Source organism: Gymnoscopelus microlampas (assembly GCF_963454915.1).
Source record: "Gymnoscopelus microlampas genome assembly, chromosome: 6".
Classification (NCBI taxonomy): Eukaryota; Metazoa; Chordata; class Actinopteri; order Myctophiformes; family Myctophidae; genus Gymnoscopelus; species Gymnoscopelus microlampas.
In genome coordinates, this window is record NC_139943.1 from 28,475,304 (window position 1) to 28,497,897 (window position 22,594).

At 40.1% G+C, this 22,594-nt stretch overlaps 2 protein-coding genes across 3 annotated transcripts in view; both read left to right on the top strand.

Moving 5' to 3' along the window:
• The first annotated feature begins 10,592 nt into the window (after positions 1-10,592).
• LOC311047218 (uncharacterized protein) lies at positions 10,593-18,088 on the top strand. The gene is made up of 3 exons (XM_084059862.1): positions 10,593-10,678; positions 11,737-12,381; positions 13,392-18,088. The coding sequence occupies exons 2-3, from the start codon at positions 11,812-11,814 to the stop codon at positions 13,977-13,979; spliced, it is 1,158 nt and encodes a 385-aa protein (XP_083915988.1). The 5' UTR covers positions 10,593-10,678; positions 11,737-11,811; the 3' UTR covers positions 13,980-18,088.
• Positions 18,089-19,469: 1,381 nt separating this feature from the next.
• anpeplb (alanyl (membrane) aminopeptidase-like b) overlaps positions 19,470-22,594 on the top strand; it is a 31,799-nt gene continuing 28,674 nt past the window's right edge. For both annotated transcript variants that reach the window (XR_014600904.1, XM_084059024.1), the window contains exon 1: positions 19,470-20,761. Coding sequence is in view for 1 of the 2 variants with exons in the window: in XM_084059024.1 (XP_083915150.1) it covers positions 20,142-20,761 (620 nt within the window). In the remaining variant the exon portion in view is untranslated. The remainder of the gene's footprint in view (positions 20,762-22,594) is intronic.

Sequence of the window (22,594 nt, forward strand, 5' to 3'; positions counted from 1 at the left end):
GGCACCCTCTCTCTCATCCCATTGGTCGGGGGGCAGGCGCAGCTCCTGAAGCTCTCTTTGGACCGCGACCAGCGTTGCCAGATTGAGCGAGAAAAATAAGCAACCAGGTCTCACAGACAGAAGGACACGCACACGGATGGACGGAGCCGACAGAAGGACAGACAGACAGGGTGAAAAACATAGTCTCGGCCATGCCTTTCGGCCTGGCGGAGACAAAAAACCGCAACCCGCAACTATAGTTTTGCAGGTATACCAAATATTTAAAAGCAACTTCACAGAAAAAGAAGCCCAAATTCGCTTATAGTAAGCGGACATGGCAACATTATCCGCGACAACACCGTACTACGGAGTATATTATACTTTGTCATTCACCCCCCCCCCCAGGAACCAAAACAAAGCTGTAGCCCCGCCCCTAATCTTTCCTACAATTCTATTCAATCTATTTCGAATCTTATCTTGTCTGTCTATTCAATATTATTGGCCATTATGGGTCGGATTTGACAGATTTTGTTTGCAGTCACTGTTGGCACAATCACAGTTCAAACCGTTCCGGTTTAAATGACATTTGAACGTTTATTTTGGTCGATGGTTTACAAACAAACCCCGGAGACACGTTTAGTGATGCTGCTACCTTTAGAATAACATTCGCTGTGGGAGTAAAAGTAAAATAGCCAATAAGTGCTTAGTAGTGCTCCAATCAAATATATTTGCTGTCGAATTTTCAATATTTATCTTCATCAAAGCTATAATTTGTGTGTGAAACGGGACTGATTATGATTGTTGAAAAGATGCCAAAAATGCCATTCCAATGAGAGCATGATAAAACACTGCCCACTGCGGCTGCTTTGGGACAATTACACATTCATTACACATTTTCCACGTCCATTTAGCCTTTGGGCCAGTGGTTCTCAACCTTTTCACGCTGTGACCACCCAAATGAATCGTATTTGAACTGGGGACCCCCACAAATAATCATATTTGAACTGGGGACCCCCCCCAAATAATCATATTTGAACTGGGGACCCCCAAAATAATAATACTTGAACTGGGGACCCCTCAAAATAATCAAATCTGAATTGGGGACCCCACACCCTGACAAGCATTGAATTGTAGGAGTTGAGGCATAACATTTAGTTTGACTCGGTTCCACAGATAAATATTGTGAAAATAGCGGATCTTGTAGATCGTCTATTTTCCAAATGTTGGCCTCTTTCTTATATTATTTGACAATTTGGCCAATGTTTGTCCAGTTTTTTTTATCGTTTTTATTGTATTTGTTGATTACTTTCATCTGGTGTAGTCTAAGTATAGGATTTTCTTATCAAACAGGTTGCTAGTTGTACTTTGAGTGCTTAAGTATATTAGTGCTTTAAGCAGTACTGCAGTAGGCTGTTGTTAGTTTGTATTCGTTGTATTTGTATTAGTATTTGTGTTTGAAGCAGTAGGCTTAAAGCAGTTAAGCAGGCTAGCCCAATCAAGTGCCTTGCTAAGTGTCTGGGAGAAGGCCCATCACATCTCATCACCACGTCTCTGATGTCTGGATGCTTTGCCTTCAAGATTGCCAGAGTCACCCCCCTCCTGAAGAAACCAACACTTGATCCCGCTGAAATGAAGAACTACAGACCGGATTCCCTTCTATCCTTCCTATCAAAAACTCTTGAACGTGTCGTCTTCAATCAACTGTCCTTGTACCTCCACCAGAACAACCTCCTGGACTCCCCCCACCAGTCTGGGTTCAAAGTTGGTCACTTAACCGAGACCGCTAGAGCAGGGGTTTTCAACTGATTGTGAACCAGGGACCACCACCCTGATTAAGAATCAACCTGGGGACCACTGTTGTGTTGGGTGAGATTAGAGCTAAGATTAGTGCTTTGCTAACACTTGGTACTGTATGCATGCATTCCATGATACATCCCACTGTTTCTCAACCAGTGGTCCATCCATGGACTACACAGACACATGCAATTATATGGCCACATTTCCTAATAATGATGACTCCATCAGGCAATCCGGTAGGCCTACACCCCTTCTTGAGATTCTAACTCCCTTTTTTGTGGAATTTCTTGACCTCCGACTTCTCAGAAACTGACAACATTGACATGTCATCATAGGTCACCAGGTCGATAATATGCACTGTTCCATGGAACAAGAAGAAAAAAACATATTGCAACATGGTCAGGGACCACATGCAATACCTTCAGGGACCACAAGTGGTCCACGGACCACCTGTTGAAAACCCCTGCGCTAGAGTTAACTCTCTCCTCCGTCCTGATACTCCTGGACCTGTCTGCAGCGTTAGACACATGCATGGCACATCATTATCATGTTATCCTTCAACTTCTTGTTTATGCCCCAAAATGACTGGATCTGTTTTGTAGCAATTTGTAGCAATTGTAGAAATGTTAGACCTTAATTGCCGAATGTTTAAGCATATTCTAATCATGTACACTTTACTTTAAAACATTTTCCAAATATTTTATTTGTTTAACATGTTGGACAGAATAGCCAATTTTACATCGAGGTGCCCAGATGTCCCTAGTGCCCAGCTATCCCGTTATCCCCGCATCATACCACAAACAGCCTAACACGTTAACTTTAAGATGAGGGCAAAGTAACTACAATTTCATTTGACAGCTTCAGTCCACGTGGGACTTTCATCAGTGCAAATTTCAGTAAAATAAGCATTACGTTCTCATTACCATGTACAAATTTAAATAATTAACATATCTCTATGTAGCCTATTGGCCATCATTCCCATTTTCATTCTTCAATACTAATGATCAAATAAAACAGATAAGGCAGGTGAAGATCAAAATGTACTAAAATAGGTACCTGCAAAACATTTGAGGTGAGAAACTAATGCAGCATGCAGTAACATGCTTCAGCAGTAGCTGACCAGGGAGAAATAATTCTCTAGCTACAGCCAGACAGTTTACTTAATTATCACATAGATTGGAAATAGGGAGAAACAATGAACCTGACTCTGTACAAACTAAGCTAACAAAAGCTAGCTAATCTGCACAGAACGTGAAGTGTAAAACTTAAAGCAACAATTTATTGATGGGGGAGTGAACTTAACATGCTTGCTGCCTGTATCAAATCAAGTTGTTTGCAGCTGCAAGGATAATGAGGTGGGAGCAGGGGTCATCACCATCGCAGCTTGTGATGGACATTTTCATTAATATTTCATTTTTGCCACGGACATGCAAAATAATCATTGTACCAAAAACACAGTGGCCTAGCCCCAATTGTATACTAATGGACTCCTAATGTGTCATAGGGTCTATTCCAATGTGCTGCACATTTTAAAACAATAGTACAGTATGTCTGCTTTAACTACTGAGCGACCAACAAATTAAATCCTAATTATTTTGGATTATGATAGTTGAGTCTCATCAGTACAGACAGTGCTTCAACCTCAAAAGGCCCACTTAGCTGCAAAGGTGAGTGGGTGCGTATTATACATCATATGGCTAATATAGAGATTGCTGGCTTTTCAAAAGACAGTGTTACTTGAGGACAGAAAGATATCAAGTTCTACCAGAATGGTTTGGCAAGGTACGGTACGGTAGTGCATTCCATTAAGGTGATCAGGTATTCTCTGTTGATGAGAAAGTCCAAGGCATGCACATGTAAGACACACCAAGCTACATTTGTTTTGATTTATTAGACATAATAATTATGTAGCTGCCATCATGATTAAAGTTCATTTTATTATAAATAAGTGAATAAGTTAGGAATTCATAATGTTTTTTGTTTGGTCAATTCATGTTTGGATTGTTCTCTTTGCTTTTGCTGTGTATTTCAGTTGGTTTGATGTCTAGGGTCACAGTGACCTGGCAGCTGAGTTAGATCAAGCAATCAGCAAGGGTGGTTTAGTTTTTGGTTAATTACCAGAGCAGAGGCAGACTCAGTCATTCTGCTCTGACCAGCACTAGAGCATGCAGCAAACAGAGAATGTCAAATGTTGTTGTTGCTGTTTAAAGAAGACAAGATTATAAGTTAAAGAGTTTGAAGAAGAGATATAAGATAAAAGAGTTAAAAAAGAACTGTTTAAGTTTACGGTGCAAAGAAGAAGACCTCAAGTTTCCCCCATATAGTTTGATGCGGCCAATGAGGTAATCATTGTTGCCAGTTTATTTGTTTGTACTGTATGTTTATGTTATGTTTGAGAAAATGTGATACCAAATTAATGTGTTCTGTATTTATGTTTATTTATTCAGTTCTCACAGCATTTAATAAATGTCTGTAAAAGAAAAGAAAACCTTGTGATCGTATCTGTCAACCGGAGGGAAGCTACAAATTACATGGTAAATGCTTCTCACGGAAACATCAAGGATAAAATGCCAATGGAGCACTCCAACAAGGAAACTTGAGACAAAAAAAATATGCACATGATGAGTGATTAATGAAGGGCATGCCAGGATTCTAAATGAATGCAGTGTCACAATAGTTTAATGCAGAGGCACCTGACTTTGATCAGAGGTGAGCTAACCTTTAGGTTGGAGGAGGTCCTAGGCTGTGGATGGAGGGTTACCATGGATTATGATTGTGGAGTGTTATTATAGTTGTTATAATTGTTATTATTGGACACTTTGAAACACTGTCTCTCAACTAACAACAACCAGCTTTACTTGTCCAGTTCTGCCCTCCTTTGCCTTGGTAGCAAATAGCTCCTTCAGGGGTCATCAACATGTCCGTGGCAAGACTTGTCTATGTCCGTGGCACTCTTCGTTTCCTTTTTGTTTTTAAAGAAAAATATATTTAGCCTACATATTTTTCATTATAATGTAAAAACATATTCTAAAATACACAATTTAAACTTAAAATTTTAAAAATGGTATCATTTTATCATGAGCATTAGTGAGGACCTATTATATGATGATATGTTGAAAAGTGGTGAAGTCGTCCTTTAATATGATGCAGGAGATTTAGGGTATTGTATGTTTTACCTGTACATGATTGATCATATGAGGACAACAAGACAACAAGATTACCTGAAAATGTCTGTTCAATCCTTTGTGGGATACTAGTATTTTTATTTTTTAAGACAATGGATTAATGGAGTGTATGAGGTGTGTCAGACAATGAAACAATTAAAGTCAACGGTAATGTGAGTGACCACAGTGAAAATGGTGTGGGAAAAGAGCAAAAAGAGAAGGTATGTCATCTGTTGAGAGGAGCACCGAGGCAAAGGAGGGCAGAACTGGAGTAAAGTAAAGTTGATTTATGTCAGTTGAGAGAAAGCGTTTCAAAGTGTCCAATAATACCAATAACCATAACACAAAATCATAATCCATGGAAACCCTTGATCCACAGCCTCACAATCAGACCTCCCACTCACCTCTGATAAAGGTTAGGCACCTTTGCATCAAACTATTGTGACACTGCATTCCTTTCAATCCTGTCATGCCCTTCATGAATCAGTCATTGTGTGTACATAATTATCTGTTTTGACTCTCAGATAATTTTCCATAGTTCGATTCGGCATACCTTAGACTTTCTCATCAACATAGCTAGTACCTGTTCACCTTAATGGAAACCACAGCTCTTAAAGTTGACACACATAAAACTAGTGTAGCTGGTAGAACTTAATATCTTCCTGTCCTCAAGTATGGCCCTTTTGCTCCTGCGATGTAAGATGAAAGCACTGTCTGTACTGATAAGACCCATCTATTGAAATCCCAAACATGGAATATACTTGGACCATGCCACATTTACTGCCTGTCTCAGGAATGCCACCTGCCAGTATACAGTGGATAACTTCCCAGTCTCCAGGTTTTCGAAAGTATAGCTACTACTTTAACCCTGACATCCCAATTTTGGGTATGTCATTATAGGCTAAAAGGTTACTGATCTACAAGCTCACAACATGTGTTGTGAGCTTTTAGATCGTCTTTCCCCCCCCCAAATAATATTTATTTATTTATTTGATAAGTGGCTTGTTTAAAAATGTGTAGCGCCCTGGAATAGAGTAGACAATATGGCCATTATTATATATTTAGGGATAGGCCTATGTGATTTTGGTCAAGTTATTCAAACACATTTTATATGGTTCTACATTATAATGAAGAAAATATATAGAATATATCTAGAATTTATTTTCAAAATAAAAAATGTGCCTCGGACAAAGACATGTCTTGCCACGGACATGTTTGTCCGTGTATGGACATGTTGATGACCCCTGGGAGGGCACTTGACATATCAGTTTTAAATGTCATGTTGTATTTGATGGGGAGGGTTAGGGGTGTCAAGATTTCACGATACGATACATGATGTTGGGCATATGATATCGATATGCTACATTACTAATGTTCTTTTCTCATGTATCATCAACATTGGCCATCTTTAGTTTAAAATAACTTTATAAAGCACTAAAAAACAATTACAAAGTGCTTTGTAGGCCTACACACAAATAAATACATTCGTGCAAGCTTAAGGGAGAAGCGAAGTTCTCACTACCTATAAACCCATTGTTTCAGAGGGCAGATAGACACTAATATAACAAATATAATATAACACTGCATAACTATAAGTTCCACAAACCTCATATTTTATCTGGACTTTACCAACCAAGTGCAGCCTAGTTATTTCCAACAGCTCAAAAAAAAAATCTATAATACCAGATACAGTATAATATGTTTGTTTATGCTGTTTTATGGTTGTATGCTGTTTTAGTCTGGGTCTTTTATGTTTTTAGATAGGCTTGATGTTTTATGTTTTTATGTTACACTGCTAGTGACTGGGGGGAACGATATTTCATTCTTGTATGTATGTAAGTACATGGAGAGAGTGACAAATAAAGATTCATTCATTCATACCATGTAAACAATCTTAGATTAGATGTAGGCCTATTTGAGAGTGCAGAGGAATAATTGCTTTGATTCATGTCACATTAACGAGCGTCAACGAGCATCAGCTGACACACAACACCTCCCCTCTGCAGTGCTTTAAACTGAAAGTGACTGGAGTCTGTTTCATTTCTCTCCAAAATACCTTGAATACGATGGAAGACATGATTAATAATTACTGTGTGATAAGATTTACATTTCATATCATACACCATACATTTTTTTATTTAAAAAATAATTAAAAGAATATTACGATACAACATCATGACAATACCTATCGTCACATTTTAATACCACAATAGGCTATATCGTGGGACAATATTTCGTGACACTCGCTCCTAGGCGGGGAGGGTCCAAACATTTTTTTTAATCAATTGGGGAGGGTCATGGCATTTTAGATCAAGGTACATACATTTTCTCCAGGGGTACCCTTCTTTAAAAATCGACCTGTCCCTTAGGTATTAAAAAGGTCTTAAAAGTCCTTAAATTGTCACTGCACTGGGGACCCCCCAAAATCATGTGGGGACCCGGCATGATGGTTGAGAGCCACTGCTTTAGGCTGTATTAATTGGGTGTATTTATTATTTATGTATCACTTTATAGGCTATCAGTGTGCATTTGTGAACATTTATGCTATTTTCTTTTTGATAGGAACGCTTAAAAATAACAATAGGCCTACTACTATTGCTAGCGACTCCCAACCGAAAATATATATGACTAATAATAGTAAAAGTGGAGGATGGAGTGATAATGATATCAGTAATGAAAATACTAATAATAATGTTGTGAGTAAACTCCGCCTGACTGTGCCACATTGGACAACAAAACGAGCACCACCACAGCGCAGATGGATGACGTACAGTGTTGCCATGTCGGCTTTTTATAAGCTACTTTGGGCTTGTTTTTATGTAATGTTGCGTGTAAATTATTGGTAGTTGCGGCCGGGTTGCAGTTTTTTGGGCTTGTTTCCAAAGTGTAGTTGCTTATTTGGGCTTTACATTTTCATGTCAAGGACCCCCAAATGAATATGTATATTGTCCACAGACCGTTCCATCTAAAATATGTTGTGCTTTTCCCCCCAATATTTATGTTGATAATAGCAGATCTACTAGATCTAGATTGGCTATATTCAAATAGCCGATGCTCATGTGGTTTTTTTTTGGGCTTGTTTTCATGGACCTGGTTGCTTATTGCCAGACCCAGAGGGTCGGCCTACATGAGGCTTTGTCTGTCCCTCTTTCGTCGCTCTTCTGTCCCTCTTTCGTCCCTCTTTTGTCCCTCTTTTCTCCATATATGGCATAAATGGGAAGACATGTCCCTCTTTTCCTCTTTTGAATTGTCCCTCTTTTCTCCATATGGCATGATAGCAGGGCGGGGAATTGATACCATAGTGCACTTGGTGATACAAGCGAGAAATTTGGCACAGATGTCCTATATGACCCTAATTGATAATCAACCTCTGGCCACGCAAAAATCCTAAGATTTCAAGATGGCCACCACCGGTTTTCAAAATGGCTGCAACTGGGCCAACATTTTGGACTATATCACTTTGCTGGGGCTGTAAATCTTTGATTTCCTCCTTATTTTAATGTATGAGAATATGTTCTGATGGTATTTCTACCAAATAAGATAAAAAAAATAATATTAGGTTCCAATATGGCGGCATATTTTCCAATATGGCTGCCCATAAATTGCATAAATGTACATTCACATGAGCTTGTAGCACATGTATTTGTATTAATTACCATACCCAGAATCAATTTATAGCACATTTTAAAGTGATTTGGTAGCTTTTTAATGACCTAGGGCAACAGACTTTTCAATATGTTCACCAATAAATGCAAAAACTTATATATACTGTATATAGGGATATTTTCTCAAACAGGTGCTGACCTTTTTCTCTTTCCGTGGGCGGCCATAGCTGAGTGGTTAGTGAGCCAGCCTAGGGAGCCAGAGGCCCTGGTTGCCCCAGGTTCGATTCCAGGCCAGGCCAGCATATGTGTCGATGAAATGAAATTTGTCCCTGAGCAAGACTCTTAACCCCTAATTGCTCACAGGTTCTCATTGGAAACAAGACCGCAAGGACTTTCATGAACGACCTGTTAAAAGGAATTATCCTTATCCTTATCCGTGGAAGGACAAAACTGTATGGCATCTGCTGAACGCATGAAAGAAGCAAAGACCTGATGAATTTGATCCAATAGCTGATGCATTTTCATCAAGGGGGATCCATCTGAGGTTCTTCAACAGCTTTTTCAAGCCAAGTCTTTGTGTCTGGGTAGCTCAGTCGGTAGAGCTTTCACCTTCGGATCACATGGTCATGGGTTCGGTCAGGATCAGTGTATGAGTAGGTACGGTGAGTGTGGCGCTCCTCCTCAGCAATACCAGGGGGTCTATAAGACCCCTGCGTTCTCAGCTGATACTGACAATAAGTCTCAGACTTACTTAATATGAACAAGTGCAACTGCTATGACAACAACGTCAGTATCTGAGCTGTGAATCATGATGTGTCAGATGCTATCCTCTGCAGCTCTGCCTCAGATACTGACATTGTTGACATAACAGTTTCACTTGTTCAAAGTCTTGGCTTGAATTAGCTGTGGATTGCCTTTGGAAGGAGGGAAGGATCTCAGATGGATCCCTGTTCATGAAATTGCATCAGCTATTGAATCAAAGTCATCAGGTCTTCATGCATTCAGGGGATGCCACACAGTTTCGTCCTTCCATGGAAAGGGAAAAAGGTCAGCATGGCAGACAACTTCTCCAAATTAGGTTCAACACCTTTTGCAATAAATGATAAACATATGCAAGTCATTGAGGAGTTCATAGTACTCATGTACGATAGAACTTCATAGAAGTAGTTCCTACAAGGAAGTGAATGCAAGTGAAGTGCATTCCAAGCAGGACATATACAGGGCCAGTCACTGTTGTGCAGTCCTGTTTGCCAAATTATGCCAGAAGCTGACACGATGTGGATGTAAAAAAAGCATGTTCTGGACACTGCAAATGCTTTAAGTTTGCACTTATCTGCACACCCCTCTGTGGTTGCAGTTGCTAGTAAACTGGCCTGTCACTTGCGCAGCCACCATTGTAAATGAGAATGTGTTTATAATGACTTATAACAAAACAAAAAGTAAGCACTAAGCTTTACAAAGCTAATAAATCACTTTCAAATGTTCCATAAATGGATTCCGTGTATGGTAATTAATACACAGACATGTACTACAAGCTCATGTGGATAAACCATAAGCAGATGCACATTTCTGCAATTTATCGGCAGCCATATTGGAAAACATGCCGCCATATTGGAACCTAATGTTATTTTTTATCGTACTTGGTAGAAATACCTCCAGAACATATTCTCATATATTAAAATAAGCCCCAGCAAAGTGATATAGTCCAAAACATTGACCCAGTTGCAGCCATTTGAAAACTGGTGGTGGCCATCTTGAAATCTTAGGATTTTTGCGTGGCCAGAGGTTGATTATCAATTAGGGTCATATGAAGGACATCTGTGCCAAATTTCGCGCTTGTATCACCAAGTGCACTATCGTGTATTGAAAACGGCATATTCCCGCCCTGCTATGAATGGGAAGAGAGATACACAGACAGATACACTCATGCCAAGTCCGGCCATTCAGATTTCAACCACTAGGGGTCTGGCAGTACCAGGTCTCCTGGTTCTACTTTCTATCGCACAATCTGGCAACACTGATGACGTCATCGCCCACGAGCCACAACAACAACAACAAACAGTACTCAGCTGTTTCCATCCCTGAGGCCTAACTAACTAAATGTAGCGGGTAGTTTGCTCTAGCAAAGTTACTGTAAGTATGTTTGGTACGTTGTCATGTTAAGCTTGGTCTTCGGTGTTCATAATGTCATTAAAAAAACGTTGTTTTTAAATAAAACATATTTTGTTTCCTTTCATTGTTTTTTTTACTAGCATTGGGTTAATGTTAGCTCTTTAAACGACGCTAGCTTATTCTAACTTAAGGTACGGTGCTTCTTATCTTTCAACAATGGTGTGACAATTGTTTGGTCGACATCAATTCGTTTGCAGATAAAATATATTTTAAAAAATCCGTTCCGATTATTTAACCTTTTGTTAATGTAAATGTACAGCCTGGTTGCTACAGTAACTAGCCGCACTGCGCTAGTAGCAACAGAGACTGTCTTGTTCCAAGTGAACTCAAAAGGAAAATATACTTCGATCAAGACGGTCATAGATTTATTTGATCGATTCTGTCATTTGTGTATCTGTGACAAATGTCAGAATCGATCAAATAAATCAGTGGTTCTCAACCAGTGGTCCTTGAGGGGTTTCCAGGTGGTCCCCCCAGCTATGGGGAGAGTTGGTAACCAAATGGACCCTTACAGATCTTTAACTCTTGAGCTTAAAGGTCCATTTCGTTTCATTTTACGCTCTCAATAGTTAAATTATTGTTAAACATGTGCATTACTTAATTTACAAGAAGTCTACGCAATTATAGAATGTGGAAGAATTGAGTTGATTTTGATCAACGTTTGCCTGCCATCTCTCCTATGGTACCACATCAATACAGCATGGAATTGTGGACAAAATCTTATCCAACGATAACAAAATATTTAAAAATAAGTTTTGGGTCTGAGAGGCTAAATCTCATCAAACGGTAGTCTGTGGTTCAAATGTCAAATAAATAATGGACCTTCATATGAAAAAAGGTTGAAAACCACTGAAATAAATCTATTACAGTCTTGATCCAAGGCCAGAAAATCCCTCATCTCTACTCACCTTTGAGACTTATTTAAACTGTTGTATATAAACTGTGCTTATTGCACATGCTTTGTGCTGATATCTCAACGATGCTAGATTCTTATTTGAAATAATCTGTCTTTTCACTAGATCTATGGACCAGAGAAATTGATGGCAAAGCTGGACCACAAGACTTCACGGTGGAGATTCTTCTGACCTCCACCAATGACCACCAATATTATTTTCTCATCCACCATTATGTCACCACGGAAGAGGCCCTTGGTTCCAGTAAACAGTCGGAGGAAAGCTGTGGATGATTTCTTCCCTTTCAACCTCCTGCCGGTGGAGTGCCAGCTGCACGTCATCTCCTTTCTCAACGAGGTGGACAAATGCAGCTGTGCCCTGGTCTGTGCTAGCTGGAGCTGCCTCGTACGCTCATGGAAGCTGTGGCGGCTGGCAGACTACTCCCGCCGCGGTGTCTTTCATCTAGGGCAGGAGGGCCTGCTCGTGTCTAACCGAGAATTTGAGCGATGGAAAGCCTGGGTTCACCATTACACTCATCATCTCATCTCCCGCCATGCAAGTCTGCTCACCCTCAAAGCCAGCTTTGACCTGGGGGATAGATGCAACAAATGGGGGGAACTACTGAGTGACCTGCTGGATAATGTCCACTGCAGAGATCTCAGCCGCCTGGACCTCAACTGGACCTTCACCCTCCTGGAGCCCCTGGATCTCAGGGTTCACTCTAGCTCCAGCTCCAGCTCCCACCAAGACAGTATTACCAAGATGGACCAGGTAGGCTGTTTTTAACTCAACTGCATGTTTTGTTTTTGCCTGTTCAATTTCTGACCTCTGCATAGGATGGTATTCTTTTCATATGGAATCAGAATCAGCTTTATTGTCACAGCACAGGTTTACAGGTGTAAAGAAGTGGGTGAATGTTTATTTTTTTTTAAGTTTCTGTGAGAAGATAGAGGTAAAGTCAGATCAGGAGAGATAGGGGGGGAAAAACACAGGATAGAAATAGGTTAAATAATCAAATATATATATATATATATATATATATACACACACACACACACACACACACACACACACACACACACACAGATAGTGTATGTAGTAGCAGGTATGTAAATGATGTTTAGAACATTACCATAATATGCAGGTGTAACTGTGTACATGTTATTTTTAGCATCATATGCAGGTGTGTACTTAATATGCCATCATGAGGCGAGGTTTTACACTCGTGTGTGTGTGTGTGTGTGTGTGTGTGTGTGTGTGTGTGTGTGTGTGTGTGTGTGTGTGTGTATGTGTGTATATATAGTCGATTATTTCTCCACTTCGATAATACCAATTGTATTTTATATAATGTTTATCGTTGATTAGTCGCCTTTACAACGAGTTATAGCGTTTAAGGATTGTGCAATCGTGGAATGAGTAACACATGAGCTAAACATGTGGTTCGCACCCCCAAAGAAATTGCCAAACTCCCCTAATATGCTTCTGTTGGTAATCGCTCTCGGCTCTCGGCAAACGTTTTGGAGGCGCTACTCACACGTTCAGCTACTCACACGTGCTCATCACGTTTAGCTGTGTTGCTCATTCCACGATCCTTACAAGTTTTATAATGTTGTAAAGGTGTTTAATCAATGATAAAAATTATATACAATATCAATTGGTATTATTGAAGGGGAGAAATTTAACAACGTTTAGTTTCCGATTTTTTTCCGGAATTTACATTTGTTTGTTTGTTTGTTAATGAGAAATTTGGCGTTTTGGTAATTTATTTCATTAACTGACAGGTTGCCAGTTTCCAGGAGCTGCTGGCCAAACTTACTCACAGCTGCCCTCGCATCTCCAAGATGCGTCTACATTTTGACTGGTCTGATGCCTCAGTGTCGCTGCTAACCCAGTTCCAGCACTTGCGAGTCCTTGAGCTTAAGTACTTCTGGGTCTTTAAAGGAGTTACTCCCTCAACATTGCAGAGCCTAACCAAATCACTGCCCAATTTGAAGTCTCTGACTTTGCACATCCTGGTGCCACTTAGGAATCTGGGCATCTCCTACACGCTGGAGTCACTGTCCCTGGAGTTCCTGGATGTGTCACCCAGCCGAGGCCTGGTGTTCTCCTGCCTGAAGCTGCCTGCATTGCGTGAGCTCCGGGCCAAGAAGATTGTCCGTGGCATCACGTTGGACAGGAGGACCAGACTGAGGATTCAAAGCAGGTGGCCCTGTCTCCTCCATGTCCTGCGGGACGGGACGCCTAAACTCCAGGCCCTCAACAATGAAAGGCTGCTCCCTAACTGGAGAGAGGAGAGCTATGGCGAGCTCTCGGCTATCCTGCAACAGTCCTGTTACTGTGTCCAGCATCTAGATAGTTGGCTTTGGTGATGTACAGTTCAACCTGTGGCACTGAATACATGACTGTGGTTTGGACAGTAGACAATGTAGTAAACTGTCAACAATATATATTAATAAGTACACCAGATTGTGTCTAAATTTGAACTGGATGATTGCAGATTCATTGCAAATGGAAACTAAAAGCAACGCCTGTATTGCTTCTAAGCGAAGCACAAGCTAGTTTTGCTGTACACTACTCTTGCTGCACATTTCAGCAAGAGAGTGATCAACATCTAATTCAATCATGTTCATTTCCAAGAACAAGAAGACAAAACAGCTATTGACTGTGACAATAATACCTGCAAAAACAATGGAGCTTCACAATGTTTGTGATATAATAATGCCAGTCTCAAATCAATATTACCAAGACTCATGGTCCAGACCCTACATGGTTACAGGCAGTAACCATGTAGTTTTAACCACTTAAAGGACGACATCACCCATTTTCAAGCTATCTTCATATAATTCGTCCTCACTAATGCTCATTACAAAATGGTACCAATTTGTTCTACTCACTCTGTGTCTCATAGCCGGCTGTGGACAGTTCAGAAACCTGTCTACCAGTGACATCATCGTTAGGCAGGATTTTTTTTCAAGCGATTTTACGAAAAGATTTTACTTTTTTTAAATTATTTTTTATTAACGAGAGAACAATGGCTTCCATTATAGCATCCTAACTTTCCAGGAATAGAAAGCCTGCAGTTTCTATTTGCTTGGATTCCCCATCGATGATGTCACTGGTAGGCGGGTTTCTGAAATGTCCACAGCCCTCCTCTGAGACACAGGGTAGACAAAAATGGTACCATATTATAAGGAGAATTAGTGAGGACCAATTATACAGTGGGGCAAAAAAGTATTTAGTCAGCCACCATTGTGCAAGTTCTCCCACCCAAGATGAGAGAGGCCTGTAATTTTCATCATAGTTATACCTCAACTATGAGAGACAAAATGAGGGGGGGAAATCCAGAAAATCACATTGTCTGATTTTTAAAGAATGTATTTGCAAATTTATAAGGAAAATAAGTATTTGGTCAATAACAAAAGTTCATCTCAATACTTTATATAAGTTATGTTATATATCCTTTGTTGGCAATGACAGAGGTCAAACGTTTTCTGTAAGTCTTCACAAGGTTACCACACACTGTTGCTGGTATGTTCGCCCATTCCTCCACGCAAGATCTCACCCCGTGGGGTCAATTAAAAAAAAAAAAATTGTTAAGAACGGTGAGCAAAAATCCCAGAACCACACGGGGGGGACCTAGTGAATGACCTGCAGAGAGCTGGGACCAAAGTAACAAAGGCTACCATCAGTAACACACTACGCCGCCAGGGACTCAAATCCTGTAGTGCCAGACGTGTCCCCCTGCTTAAGCCAGTACATGTACAGGCCCGTCTGAGGTTTGCTAGAGAGCATTTGGATGATCCAGAAGAGGATTGGGAGAATGTCATATGGTCAGATGAAACCAAAATAGAACATTTTGGTAGAAACTCAACTTCTCGTGTTTGGAGGAGAAAGAATGCTGAGTTGCAACCAAAGAACACCATACCTACTGTGAAGCATGGGGGTGGAAACATAATGCTTTGGGGCTGTTTTTCTGCAAAGGGACCAGGACGATCCGTGTAAAGGGAATAATGAATGGGGCCATGTATCGTGAGATTTTGAGTGAAAACCTCCTTCCATCAGCAAGGGCATTCAAGATGAAACGTGGCTGGGTTTTTCAGTGTGACAATGATCCCAAACACACCGCCTGGGCAACAAAGGAGTGGCTTCGTAAGAAGCATTTCAAGGTCCTGGAGTGGCCTAGCCAGTCTCCAGATCTCAACCCCATAGAAAATCTTTGGAGGGAGTTGAAAGTCTGTGTTGCCCAGCGGCAGCCCCGAAACATCACTGCTCTAGAGGAGATCTGCATGGAGGAATGGGCCAACATACCAGCAACAGTGTGTGGTAACCTTGTGAAGACTTACAGAAAACGTTTGACCTCTGTCATTGCCAACAAAGGGTATATAACAAAGTATTGAGATGAACTTTTGTTATTGACCAAATACTTATTTTCCTTATAATTTGCAAATAAATTATTTAAAAATCAGACAATGTGATTTCCTGGATTCTTTCCCCTCATTTTGTCTGTCATAGTTGAGGTATAACTATGATGAAAATTACAGGCCTCTCTCATCTTTTTAAGTGGGAGAACTTGCACAATGGTGGCTGACTAAATACTTTTTTGCCCCACTGTACGAAGAAAGGTTGAAAATGGGCGAAGTCGTCCTTTAAGCCCTATGCAACATGTTGTGAGCTTGTAGATCTGTTGTTATTTGAACATTTTCGACTACAAGGCGATGTCCAAAAATAGGCTCGCCAGGTTGAAAGTGGTTGATAGCACATTCAAGTTCGTCTGACTTCAGGTACAGTCAGCTGTATGGGTACAGTCATGTACTGTCTCCAGTGAATGGACAAGGGCACAATGCTATAGACTAGAGAAAGTAAGCTTTCAACAAGACTGTGGCAAAAAACGTAAGATTACAGCTGTAACAAATACCGTCAGTTGGACACTCAAAATCCTCAGTGTCAATTTATCCATTTGTACACTCAGAGGTAAATTAACACTCAGGAATTTACTGTGTAGACATTCTGTTGGTGTTTTAGAATAGACTAATTTGGATGTTTCCATGTAACCATTGATATAATTAATTATAATAACAAAATTAATACACTGTGCCAATTGGGGCTGCAAAACAGAATAATACCTGAAAGCTTCCTAGAATGATGAGTGCACAGTACGCATTCACCATTCACCCAGTTACATTTGTATACTCTATAAGTTACAAATGGATAAATTAACCAAGTTTTTTCTTTTACTGTAGGCTGATCTAGAGTCCGTACTCAGTTGGACCAGTCCCCTTCACATAATCTTGAAATAGAAAATGTGCTCAGTAGAGCTTTTGTCTGTAAGGTGTTGCAATGCTTCAGGCACCATGTCTCTCTTTGGTCGATATGAGTAACTTAATGATGCAGTAGTCTACCTATGGGGTACTGCCACTCAGTGCCGGTGGCCTCTGGAGGTTGAACAATTAAACGGCGAGACCTGTTAATCAGCTCTTTATGGGGCCATGATAAACCTTCCTTCAAACTAAAGTATTGTGTTCTGTTATGAGGTTTTCTGTTCAGAAGCTTTGTGCATTTTTGGGACAAGCCATGCCCCCTTTTGGCCAATCAGCATGACAAGTTTATCAGTTCATCCAGGCCAGAACCAACCTTTCCACCAAGGTTTACAATCTGTTTACAACTGCTTGAGATATCCTGCTAACAGACAGACAAACGGGGCAAAACGTTACCTCCTTGTTAGAGATAATGACCTGGAATGCGACACTGATTCTATATTATTACTGAAATGGTTGCTAGTTTTTTTTTATTGGCTCAGAGTGCATTAACAAGAGCCAATATTAAGCTGGTTTAATACTAATCATAGCCGCCTGGTTAGGAAATGCGGCACAGTTTATACAGTTTGCAACACTTGACTTGATCCCCCTATTTTGACATTGTTTTTTATTCTGACACATGACTTGACTGGTCCTTGTGTTTCAACGTGTGTGATTTGTCTCCCAATCATAACTAATTTGGTTATTGTACGAGATTAATCCTGTGACATGGCAGTCTTTGAATGAAGGAATTCAATCACTTTATACATTTTTTGATATTTGACTATCTCTCCTCATAGGAGACTGTCTCTCCACCGTGTTCCATTTGTGAGTAACATGCCTTTTGTGTTTACGGTATCAACATAATGTATATCACACACATAGCAGGTTAAGGTTTGTGGCGATGAAGTAATATTTTCATTTGTTTTTGCCATAACCCCCAGTCTGGTGTTTTCAATTGAGGAATGGATGTTGTTGCAGGCTTTCTTGTAACCAGTAGAGGTCCCTATATTCTTAAAGATTTCTTTTGGACGTACACATTTCTCTCTGGTGGTCTTACAATGTAACATTCCTACATGTGCACTAGAGAGTAACAATATCTCCTAGGACCTAGACCAATGCATTCCCATTGACTTGTTTTCCATTAGGTTTGCTGTGTCGTAATAAAGAACGGCAGAACTGTTTGTTTGAGATTATCTATGATCTTCGAAATCTATCAGTGTGTCTCTTTTGATGAAACATTTGCGTTCAGGACCATTTCAAAGAAATGTTAAAGAACTACACACTATACTAATCCATAATTTCATCACATTCATACAATTGTGTGCATTCTGCAAATGTGTCTTATTTTAACAGTATAAAAGCTGACAGGTCAGTGTGTGTGTGTGTGTGTGTGCACTTCTAATCTAAGTATAACCATCTGCAAGCATACATAATGTTTATACAGAGAAACAAGACTGCCAATTCCCAATTCCCTTCACCGTGATAAGAAATTAAACAACACATCCACTCCCCACAGTGGCTACAATAAGGTAAATGTAACAAGTTTGAGTTACATGTGTTCCGTACAGCTTTTCTTCATATTTATAAATATACAATTATAATAATTCTTCACTAGAAGTTGATCAAGTTTAAACTTTTGTTTGTCGCGTGCGTGTTTAGTATGATGTTATGGTCCGGTTATGATTTCCTGTAAGGTTATATAAGATGTGTGCTGTGGTCACTTACATCACAATGAATGATTTTCAACTCTGTTGCACAATCTTAATATTTATTTCTCCCCCTCCCCCCCTCTTAACTGAGGGTTTATTATGTTTCTCTGAGGCAGCATACAGTATTCTTACATAGTTTTGTTTTTCGATTTGTCCTATAATGTTTTGGCATTTCTGTACTTTGTTAATTAGATTCCGTGCTGCTTCAAATCAACTCGATGAGTTCAACAGTGTACACAGTTTCTTTAAATGCCCCAAAAGAGGGCTTTTTGTCCACTTTGAGTTGGACGTCTCAGTGTGGAAAAGGTTTATCATAGCACTTCAGGCTTAATGATCCACTCTGTCATCTATACCAGAGACTCAATAACAGCCTGTCTATTGTTTCTAATAATATAATTTAAAACAGAACTGCAGTCCTCAGTTGCCAGCCTTTCCACCTGGGTCTGGCCTCACTATGATTGCTGCCATTGTGTCATGTTATTGATTATAATCAATCAAGTAGAGATCCCGCTGCAACAGCAACATCTGTAGTAAATATCACCACACCCATACATCCCTCTTGAATAGAATGTTACTGTTCTGCCCATACCCCACCTCAAGGAAGAATAAGTGTGTGTGTGTGTGTGTGTGTGTGTGTGTGTGTGTTTTTGTGTGAGAGAGAGAGAGAGAGAGAGAATGGTCAGGCAGAATGTTCCAATTGATTCCATGATCTCAAATAATTTTGTACTCTCAACTCCCACCCCTCTCCTTGCTTCTCCACCCCTCTCCTTGCTTCTCCACCCCTCTCCCTGCTCCTCCCGATGTCCCTTATTACACCTTCTAACACATGCTTCTCATTTGGGGAAATTTCTCCTGGAGCCCAGAACCTATATAGACCTGTGGGGTTGACACAGGCAGGACTGACAGAGCCGGACCTAACCGTAGGAGATGAAGGAATGACCACCAGTACTGTGGATCGTGCATTGAGACTTGGCATCAGTGTTCTTCAGTTCTAGGATACCTATTTTAAAAACAGATCCAGATTGGGATTCAGACCCAGAGGTGCAAGCATGCTGATTTCTTTATTCTTGTTTTAACAAGGCATGAAATGGGTCATGGTGGCTATTTGTATGTGTGCCTGAACATGTGTGCACAGATATACATGTCAGTGATTGTTTGAATGGTGACACTTTCTAAAGGGGAGGGTGTTCTTTCCCAGAGGTTTACCTAACCTCTGCATTAGCAGCAAGACCACACTAACCACTTCCAGATGTGTAAGAGTGCAATCTGACTCATTATTTACAGGGACAATGAACATCACTCTCCTCACGCTATACCTCTTATAATCTTTGTTCCTTCACTTGAAACCTATAAGTTAATTCTTAATCTCAGGCCAAGCCCTGTTTATGAGAGGGAGGTGTCTTGGACATTGGCCATTTGAGTGCTATGGGTCAAGAGACATAGGAGTGGAGGGTAAATCTTCATTGCGGATACACCACTTGTGTCTTCCAGTCAAAGGACCAAGACCGCCTGAACTCTGTCCAAAATGGCGAAAGGATTCTACATCTCGAAGGCTCTCGGCATTTGTGCAGTCCTCTTGACTATCTCAGCCATCGCTGGGATTGTCACCATGATAATTGTGTACCGGGTTGAGATCTCTACGATGAACCCGTCACCCCGTCCAACCATTCCACCTACCACTGCGTTCCCCACAGGACCTCCACCTGAGATGAGACTGCCAGTAGACCTGGTACCCGAGAGCTACACCCTCTACCTCCAGCCCCATTTCTATAGCCGCATCATTGATGTGGTCAATGTCACCAGCCCCAACCAGACGTTGACCTTTACTGGGAACTCTACTGTCAATTTCCGCTGCGTCCAGAGGACTAAGACCATTTTTATCCACTCCAAAAACTTGTCAGTGACAGAGGTGAAGGTGATTAACAGAGACACCAACGAGCGCATCAATGTTGAAGAACAGTACCACCACGAGAAAACCGATTTCTTCGAGCTCCAGTTAGCCGATGTGCTGGAGCAAGAACGGAATTATAGTTTATTCACAGCTTTCCAGGGAGAAATGACAGATGGTATGTTTGGCCTCTATATCAGCAAATACAAGGAGGAAGGGGTCCCAGCTGTTAATAGCACTGAGAGGTACACTGAGAGGTAAGTGATAGATATCAAATGAAAATCAAAAGGTATGTTTTATCATTTTTGATTCTTGATAAATTATTTATTTGAAAACAAAAATACTGAGATCAACATACTCTCTCTTGTAATAAACAATAACTATGTACTGTATACAGATGTGTGTATGTCCATGTGAAACACAAAAATGTAATCGTAAAATTTAAATCTCCAAAAAGCCTCCAAAATGAACAAATAAAAGGTCTCTGGGTCTCTGGGTTCCTTGAGGGGGTCCTCTGAGTTTTAAGTTGATAAACATTGCTTTCTAGGTCATCATTACACAGAAGAAATGTATCAATGCCCATCCAATTGATGTTCAGAGAAATGTATTCTACCAACATGTTGTGCTCTGGCTTGAGTGCTGAAATATTAAAACTAGCTACAGTACATCATATCAAAGTGAAAATTTATATAAAATAAAATAAAATATAATACAATCAAATGAGCTTGTTGTGTCCAGGGATTGTTAAATATATTTTTGGTGGGTGCCAGTGTTTCGAGTTTTGCCTTCAAAATAAATCAAATTGAATTCAAAGTACTTGAACAGTGTTTTTTGAGAACTCCCTGTGGAGCCCCTTATTTCATATCAAATTAGCTGTCATGAGAAACATAATCTCATTCTGTGCAATAAAAGATGTTTTCTTTTTCCTGGATCAGGAAAGCCTAATTTATATGACTTCATCTTCTGATTAAGTCATCGCATAGCTTTATACTATATCCTTTCCAAAGAAACTCAATAAAGGTAGGGTAAGTGTGTGTAAGTGACACACAAAAAAAAGTTTTTTTGTTGAAAAGTTAAAGTTTTATATTCTGATATCATTGCTATAGACTAGTGTTTGTTCAGTAACAGGGGTCTCCCTGTCTCTTCAGCTCTTTAATAAATAGAAGAAAAAAATCAGGTGGGTTGCCAATTTCAGCCAATCAGTAGAGAGTACTGAACAGACGTGTTCCAGTTCCAATTTTGTGTGCTCATTTCTTTGTGTCATCACGTATCCTGTATGAGTTATTTTACCTGATTGGATAAAATTGATATCCCGACTAAACAAAATGCACTGATTGCTATCAGAATTTATAGCAATTTAACAGTTATTTTGAGAACTGAAAATCACTTACTGCACCTTTAATTGGTTGCTGCATATTATCATTGTCATCATAGAGTAGGCCTACATCAACAATTTGTCTTTCCTCGCAATTATCTACACACTAATTTGGAGGTATTTGTTTAACTAACATTATCTCTGGTTATCTCAGCCCAACCCTCTGCTCTGCTTCTGCAGTATGCCTCACGTTCACCATAGAATGGGTCCATTTTGGAGTTACATTATATCTGATAGATACAATGAAAGGTCCATTGTTTGTTACTATATCAATCACAAGATACTGTAAATGTCTTAGTTTTGTTTTTTAAAGTTACCTGTTCCTAACAGTGGGAAATGGGAATGTTACTGACACACTGGTCAGGTCACAGACACTAAAACACCACTGTTTGTCAGTCCACAAGATCAACAGCTTGGTGACGGTGGTGTACAATTGCAACACAATGACTAGTCATGATAAATTCTGAAGCCTCAAATTATATCATCATACGCCCACTGGTTACAGACACTCAAGTAAATTGTCAGTTTGTATAGTACAGTTGAGTTCAATACAGTTAAGTATACATATAGGTCTTTGTTATGTGGGTCGTTTGTTTCTAGCATGAGACCTTTTGATATACGCTATAATGATGTATGAGCTATACTGTATGAGCTCCTTCGAGAATCAAGTTAAATGTGATAAAATACGTTTCCACTACACATGCAAGTTACTGCC

What these genes read in the sequence shown, in the direction of transcription:
- LOC311047218 (XM_084059862.1), top strand. Translation starts at nt 11,812, where the DNA reads ATGACCACCAATATTATTTTCTCATCCACCATTATGTCACCACGGAAG. An exon ending in GTATTACCAAGATGGACCAG is followed by an intron (nt 12,382 to 13,391) that starts GTAGGCTGTTTT and finishes ATTAACTGACAG; the next exon opens with GTTGCCAGTTTCCAGGAGCT.